Below are 8,488 nucleotides of genomic sequence, written 5' to 3'. Positions count from 1 at the left end.
TCATTGCATTAGCAATGCCCCATTTAGTGAGTATCATGACTCCCAAGTCTTTCAATAGTTGCCTCCCACTTTTAGGGTTTATTTGGCCAAAATCTTCCTTGAGGCTACCTTTAACCTCCTCCTCAATCTCTGAGTCTTGTCTAGAAGGTTTCTGCAATATTATTCCTTTAATCATTTTGTACCTTGCCTGGAAATTTGCAATGTTATTCCTACAAAGAATCTGAATGAAAGCTCTAGATTTAACAAAAATTTCATTATCCAAAAATTTCTTTGATGCCTGTTCCACCACAAGATCAATTTCTTTTCCTCTGAAGTCTTCTACAGTGAGGGCTAATAATGGCATGGGAGGCTCTGTAGGTGCTCCTTCTTCTACCTCTGATGTAGTAATCACAACATCCCCTTGTCCTCCTATCTATCTTAAATGCTCCCTCAAGGAGTCTTCATCATCTATACAGATGGGGATTTGTGTAGGAGAGTACTCCTCAACCTTGGATGAGGGTCCCTATTCTAGTTTCTGTTTCTTTGCAATAGGTGTTGTAGGAGGGCTCTCTGAGAGATTTCTCTTCACACACACACACACACACACACACACACACACACACACACACACACAAACACACACACACACACACACACACACACACACACACACACACACACATGCATATAAATATACATGTACATATACATATATGCATATACACATGATATATATATATATACAAAAAAAAAAAAAAAAACTAAAAACATATAAAATGAAACTAAAATCATATAAAATTTAACTAAATCATATAAAATGGGTAAAAAAAAACAAAAATTCATACTTTCTTTGAAGTCCGATGAGTCAGATGCCTCTACCTACGCACTTTAGATCGAAACTATAGACTCCACTGTCGAAAATGAAATGTAGGTCAAGATGCCCTATTTGAAGCTTCCAAAAATTTTAAAGATTTTTTATCAAAACTAAATTAAGAAGTTTCAGTCGAACCTAGCAAGCCCAAGACCAGGGTTAACAAACCCCGTTTGGACAATGATAGTTTCGATAGAAACTACCTAGATAGTTTCAATTGAACTATTATTGAGTCAACTAATGCTTCCGGAGATAACTTCTTAAGTACCTTATTGCTAGTACTTTCCATGGATATGTAGGTCTCACAGATGTTGACTTAAGGATACAAATCTTCAGGATGAAGGGGTGATTGCTATTGCCCTCAGCCTCAAGAATACAGCTTTATCTTTAAGAATTCTTACGGTTGGAGGAAACGATATCACTCCAAAAGCAGCTCCAACTTTAGCAGAATGTCTTGCTGGAAAGGACTTGCTCACCATGTTTACTACAGGATGCAATAAACTCAAGGATGATGGATCAACTATAATATGCAAAGCAATTTCAGAAGGTCATAAGCAGCTCAAAGCACTTGATTTAAGTTCAAATGGTATGACTGGAATTGGGGCTAAGGCTGCTACGAAGGCTGTTGCAAACAAGCCCAGTTTCAGACTTCTTGGAATTTTATTACTAAAAAAGGAATTGAGACTGTCAAAGATGTGCTGAGTAAAGGTACCAATGATGAGTCTGTACTTGGACACATTTTTCAATATAAAGATGTTGGCACTGTGCGATATCAATTTAAAGAAGAGGGTCTCACTGACAGTGACACTGAATTAGACGAAAAACTTCAGAAACCATAACTGAGGTATTGCATTAACAATAAAAGTCTTTGAATTTCTTGGTATCTTGATGCAAATGTATTAGAATAGCTTATCTTTTTCTTATGTCAAGGTTTGTTATTCTTATTTTGGCATCATTGTATTTGTGTTTAAACTACTTTTCGATCATTATCATTTGAGAATCTCATCTAGAATCCATATGTGTACTATTCAAGTTCAAGTTATCAGTCTTAGTTAGTTCTATTTTGTCTCATTTTGTACTTTCAGGTTAAGAATACACAAAAAACCAAATAACCCCCATCATTCAAGGGAGTCGACCCTCTCTATGCAAAAGAAGGTTGCAATTTGATCATGATTGGATTTCAATATCACGGACTGTTGTTGCAGTTGCCACTGCTCATTGGGCACACAGGGTCAATTTTTTGATGAAGCTACTGCAGTGACAAATCTGTTTACTAACAGAATGCTAATTTTTATACAATTGCATAGGATACAACCATTGTCCTCTTACAATTAGAATCTTCGATCGGTGATTAATTGTTATATCAATGTGGACTAATTGAAGAAGGTGCCTTTATGTTTGACATCAGTATTTCTATATTGTTATGACTGAATAATATACACAATTGTGTCAACTTTACAGGATTGTAATATTATACAGATCATGGACTGTGAAGGTTGAGCTAAAACACTGAATCAGTTCATCCATAGTTTTTCAGGGAAGCTATATGCTCAATATGTTAAATACAAAGTAATTTTTCATTCATGGAAGATTGAGTATTTAGTATATGATGAGCTACAAGCAAGTTGTCCATTCAGGTGTGGATGTGCAGATGCCAGTGTGTGAATTCATAGGTTGTTAGTTCTTCTGAATTAGAAAGAAATTGGTGCACCCATTCTTTCATCCATTTGGTGAAGCGCAATAGGTTACAATAAAAAGAGAGCAGAGAACCTGATATTGTAAATTACAACTTACACCTTCTTTCAAATGAGTAAAGAATACAAAGAAGAGGAGACAAAGAAGAGGGATGTAGGTGTAGAGGTTGCAGATTTGGATGCTTCCACTGCTCAGCTTACACTAGATGATTTTGAAGACTTTGATGCGAATACCCTTGTCACTCCTGCTGATCCCATTGGCCTTAGCTCTATTGTTGAGTCAACTAATGCTGCTGAAGAAGAAGATGAATCTGACGAAGAAGATGAAGATTGAAGAACTTAGAATATTAATAGATTTTTATTCCATTAGTTGAACAATGAACGTGAAACAATGATACTTGAACTTGATGCTATGATTTATTTTTAATGTTTCAAATCTTTGATATTGAACTTGTTACTTGAACTATATGATGGTGTGATCACTAGGATTACAAGTTTATGGTGTTTTTGTTGTTTAAATGTGTTTATGCTACTATCCTACATTCTAATTTTAAATCATGCTTTATATATATATATATATATATATATATATATATATATGACACTGAGACAGTTTACTATCTAATTTGAGTGTCATATCTATTTGATTGATGTCATACCTATATATATAAACTTTTACATGTTTTTGTACTAACAAACCCAAACCACTTTCCAAAATTTTGACAAACTTGTGATCGAGTTCTCGAACTTCAAACTTGGAACCAAACTCGAACTGGTTACTTAGGGAAATTCATCACAAGAGTAAAGGATGGATTTTGATTTTAAAACAGCTGAGTTGGCATGCATACAAAGTGTAGATCATAGAGAACACAGCAAATGGCTCTTCAATATGCCTAAGATGGATGTCATTCCAAGGAACAAAGGGAAATGATTTTTTAGTGAAGCACTCTATAACACATCCTGAAATGGCATGTTCGAAAAATTGAAAAGTATTTACAAGGCTCATGAATGTGTAAAAAAGCCACAAAGAATGTGTTATAGTGGACATGCATGCCAAATGTGGTAGTATACTCAAAATGTGGAATTGAATGCCACAAGTTTGCCAACATCCTGTACTACTAACTGTTCTACTAAATAGGATGGGAGCTATGGAGAAAGATGTGGATAATGGTTACACAAAATTCAGTAATTGTAGATAGCAGCAGATGCACTAGACATATACAAAACCAACTCCATAAGACTTTTCTCAGCACCCTCCCCGCCTGCACAAAATCGGGTCATTTAAATAGATACACATGCATAGTTTGGAATTGCAGACCTGGCACCTGAACAATTTAACAAGAGAGCTCACATAGATGTGGTCTCCCAGACTGTTATAAATGCATATATACACATAATACAATTGCTGGAATAGATTTCATCTACTTCCAAATAACACAAGGACAAGAGGAAAATCTTCTATTGCATCAATCCATTTAGGCATGATCGTAGGATGGCTGAATAAGACATTCTTCTCTTTTCCTAATATGATTCTCTCAAATGTGAAGAATGTGCTCCACACACTATTCATTGAACAAATAATGGGATTACAAGAAGCAACCTTATGGTTCATAAAGTAAATTATATGGCTTCTAATCAAGAATCCTTTGCCGCACTTGATATTCCTGTAATGAATGTCTACAAAGTCAAAGCTTATCAAGAGATACTGAAAAATGTCTCTAAACTCTCCCGCGACCCACAGAACTACTCTTGATCACATCAAAAGACCGTTGATGTTTGTAGAAGAAACCTGGAGATTGAATTTTGGCAAGTTTATTACCTTGGGTAGATTTAATGAAGTGGCAGTTACACTTATGAATGTGTAGAGTCTAATGGTGAATAGTTCCAAGGAACAAGGTGATGACAATGATGTCTCGTTCAACATTCTCCACAATGGCTGAACTGTTTGTTCAATGACTGAAATGTAGACCAATATGCAAGTTGCGTGAAGGCTTCTCATTAACAGGCTTCAAATTGAGAACTATTTGCTTTGTGCATGAAGATCATTAAAGGGAAGGTTCCTATAAAATCAACAATGGGCAACAAATGTAGGAGAATGGACCATTGACACTTTAGTTTTACATAAGTTGTCAACATTATTTCAAATGGTGAAAGATTAAGCCATTTATTGTAAGACAAGAAATAGACAGTTACAAATTCTAAAAAAGTAAAGGTGCAGCAAATGAAATGTTTGGTAGAATCAATGAAGGAACCAAGGATTCAAGGTACAAAAGAAGCAGATAGATATAGAACCTCAACACATTTATAGTTTGAAAGTGACAAGTTTCTTGTTATATTCTTGTAAAAATGACTTGTGTCACCTACTGTAACAGGAACTAACTTTGAGTTCTATCTTTGTAAAACTTAGATCCCAACTTTCTTTTTTGAAAGTTAGAGGTGGTTATGCGAAACAGTTACAAGTGGGTTATCAAAGAGAGTCTATAAATACAAGTTCTATTCAAGTTCATTTGCAATGTAAAGCTACTTTTCTGCAAAGGGGAAATTATGGAGAGTTTTCTTTAGAGATTTTTGGATATGCATTATGTGTCTTTGAATTTGTATATTTTAAAAGAGATAATCAAGAATTGATTTAGTCATATCCCTCGTATGCATTTGTGAGTCATTATTACTAGTTTGTCATATGTCAAATTGGCAATCTTTTTATGTATTAATGGAGGCTAGTAACTTGTGTGGAAAAACACATTTATCTCCTGGTATCTTGATGCAAATGTATTAGAATAGCTTATCTTTTCATATGTCAAGGTTTGTTATTCTTATCTTGCCATCATTGCATTTGTGCTTAAACCATTTTCCGATCATTATCATTTGAGAATCTCAACTAGTATCTGTCCGTGTACTTTAAGTTGTCAATTTTATTTAGTTCTATTTTGTCTCCTTTTTGACTTTGAAGTTAAGAGTATAAAAAAAACCAAATACCCCCATCATAAAAGGGAGCTGAACCTCTCGATGCAAAAGAAGGTTACAATTTGATCATGATTGGATTTCAATGTCTTTAATTGTTAGTGCAGTTGCCATTGATCATTGGACACATGGTCAAATTTTCAAAGAAATTTTTGCAATGACAATTTTGTTTACTAACATAATGCTAATTTTTATACAATTACATAAGATACAACCATTGTCCTCTTACAATTAAGATCTTCGATCACTGATTGATTGTTATATCAATATGGGCTAATTAAAGACGGCACCTTTGTTTTTGACATCGGTCTTTATATATTGTCATGACTGAATAATATACACAATTGTGCCAGCTTTTCAGAATTGTAATATTATGCAGATCATGGACCGTGAAGGTTGAGCTAAAACACTGATTCAGTTCATCCATAGTTTTTCATGGAACCTATAAGCTCAATATGTTAAATACAAAGTAATTTGTCATTCATGGAAGATTGAGTATTTAGTATACGATGAGCTGCAAGAAAGTTGCCCATTCGGCTGCGGATGTGCAGAGGCCAGTGCAAGAATTCAGTGAACAGATGCGTGAATTCTTTTTTGTTTTGAGGGGGATTAGGGGGCAGGGAGCAGGGAGGGAGGTGTAGTTTTGGATATATATATATATGTGCAAGGAAATATAAAAAATATACAAAATTAAATCATTTGATTGTATGAAATTCATCATTGATTAAGATAAATATTAAATGCTAATTATTTAAAGAAATTAAAAGCCTTTGTTCACCAAGAGCAAGACACGTGGATTCAAATATTGACCGATTTACTGTCGATGATAAATTTGATCCTTTGGACCCCAAACACAGAAGAACATGATGCAAGCAAAATTAGAAGACAAAAGAATTTGCATTAAATATAAAATAAGATATAATGTGGGCTATATAAAACACAATCAGATGTGTTTTCACATTGAGAACAGGGCTTACAGATTCATAACCTTGTCAAATTTATTCTCATATATCATTTTTGATAAAAAACAGACACATTGAGAAAGAAAATTCTTAGGAATTCAAAATATAGTTTGCCGGATAGATCTCTTCACAGATTAATAGACCAATGAAGCCAAACTTGATCTTCTCCATTGTTTCCTCACAAACCCATCATCATTACAGAAGATATCAGAATAAAACATATCCTAATGTATGTGGATATACTGAATGTTAATGCAATAGCTCAGTTATGGTTTCTGAAGTTTTCCCTCTGACTCACTGTCACTGTCAGTGAGATCGTCTTCTTTAAATTGATATGGCACGGCGCCAACATCTTTATATTGAAAAATGTGTCCAAGTACAGACTCACGATTGGTACCTTTGCTCAGCACATCTTTGACGGTTTCAATTCCTTTTTTAGTAATAAAATTCCCACAAAGATTAAGACGTCTGAAACCGGGCTTGTTTGCAACAGTCTCCGCAGCAGCCTTAGCCCCAATTCCAGTCATACCATTTGAACTCAAATCAAGTGTTTTGAGCTGCTTATGACCTTCCGAAATTGCTTTGCATATTATAACTGATCCATCATCCTTGAGTTTATTGCGTCCTGGAGTAAACGCGGTGAGCAAGTCCTTTCCTGCGAGACATTCTGCTAAAGCTGGAGCCGCTTTTGGAGTGATATCGTTTCCTCCAACCGCAAGAATTCTGAAAGATAAAGCTGTGTTCTTGAGGCTGAGGGCAATAGCAATCACCCCTTCATCCTGAAGATTCGTATCCCTCAAGTCAACATTTGTGAGACCTACATATCCATTTATGACTGGGCTCAGAACAACCGCGCAGCTATTATATTCAAAATCAATAGTTCTTAAACTGCTGCCATCCTCCAAAGGTTCTTCAAAATCTATAGCATCACAGATAGCATCTGTGATGCTATGGAGACCCTCCAGAGCAATGCATTTCTTAACAAGCTCTATAAAGGTCTCTGCTGCAACCTCTACTTTTTTGTTGTAAACGAAATACAATTTCTCAATCCTTTCGATGAATGGAAGAAACTCAAAAACGGCTCAAGCGGCTTCTACGGGAATGGTGTTACAAATGAATTTCAGTTTTTCCAACGTTTTCTGAGATTTCAAAAGCGGTGCAAAAGCTTCCACGCCCGTCTCTCCCAAATCCCCTAGTGCAAGAGTCAAGGATGTCAGCATGCAACCTTCCAAAGCAGATGAAAATATTTGAATAACCTTAATTACCTCATTCTCAGATCTTCCAAAGACGAAATGTTCAAATTCCACATCTCTTAAAGTTTCACGAACATCCATCAGGGCTGTTTGTGCAACAAGGGCTGCCTCCACTCCGAAAATGTGGTTGCCGAAACATATCTTGGTGCAAGAACTCTTGAGCTCTTTCAATGGCCTGAAAAGGTCTACGGCTGAGCTTTTGTCAAGAAAAGCGAAATCCCCATCCGCAATTCTCGTTGACATATCAAAAACAACAGTTTTATACCACCACGATCCCATGACTTTTGTCGAAACGAGAGTGCTCTGTTCCTGTGAACCCTATTAATGAAGGACCAGAACCCACAAGAAAAATGGTCCAATCACCACCACGATACTTCTTAAATGAAGAATACAAACGGTTTAAAAGCCGACAAATAGAGTAGAGTCCCGCCGTAAAAATAGTTCATGCAGATACAAATGTTAAGTATGGTCGGTAAGGTGGAGCAAGGAAATGATTATATAGGAAGTAATCACTAAGTTTGGTTTTTGTCAAATTAAGATGATCAAAACACAAATATCAAATAGAAACAAATTTGTGACAATTATTATGGTTGATAATGATAAATGAGATACTAAGAGCTTTAAAAAATAAGAAATCAAATTAAACGACTAAAGTATAAATAAAATTATAAGTGAATCATGAATAGGTTGTAGCTATTATCACATCTATAATGAAATATGTTATTCAAGGTAAATTATATTGTCTAACATTTAAGATTTTGGTTGCAA

The 8,488-nt window shown here is 35.3% G+C and overlaps 1 protein-coding gene across 1 annotated transcript; it reads right to left on the bottom strand.

The window, feature by feature from the left end:
- Positions 1-6,733: 6,733 nt before the first annotated feature.
- LOC149570895 (RAN GTPase-activating protein 2-like) lies at positions 6,734-7,999 on the bottom strand. Its single transcript, XM_089815658.1, has 2 exons — positions 7,602-7,999; positions 6,734-7,517 (listed from the first exon to the last, which is right to left on the bottom strand). Exons 1-2 carry the CDS (start codon positions 7,997-7,999, stop codon positions 6,734-6,736), a joined length of 1,182 nt encoding a protein of 393 aa, XP_089671784.1.
- Positions 8,000-8,488: the final 489 nt, after the last annotated feature.

The sequence above is a fragment of the Cupressus sempervirens genome, chromosome 2 (genome assembly GCF_028749045.1).
Source record: "Cupressus sempervirens isolate cs-2001-9-10 chromosome 2, ASM2874904v1, whole genome shotgun sequence".
Lineage (NCBI taxonomy): Eukaryota > Viridiplantae > Streptophyta > Pinopsida > Cupressales > Cupressaceae > Cupressus > Cupressus sempervirens.
Note: the sequence above shows the minus strand (reverse complement) of the source record. Positions and strands in the feature narration are given on the sequence as shown.

Bases quoted from the DNA above. Each gene is read 5' to 3' on its own strand.
- LOC149570895 (XM_089815658.1), bottom strand. From the start codon at position 7,999: ATGGGATCGTGGTGGTATAAAACTGTTGTTTTTGATATGTCAACGAGA. The intron at 7,518-7,601 runs GTTGGAAAAACT...ATTCATCGAAAG, and splicing joins CTTTTGAAATCTCAGAAAAC to GATTGAGAAATTGTATTTCG.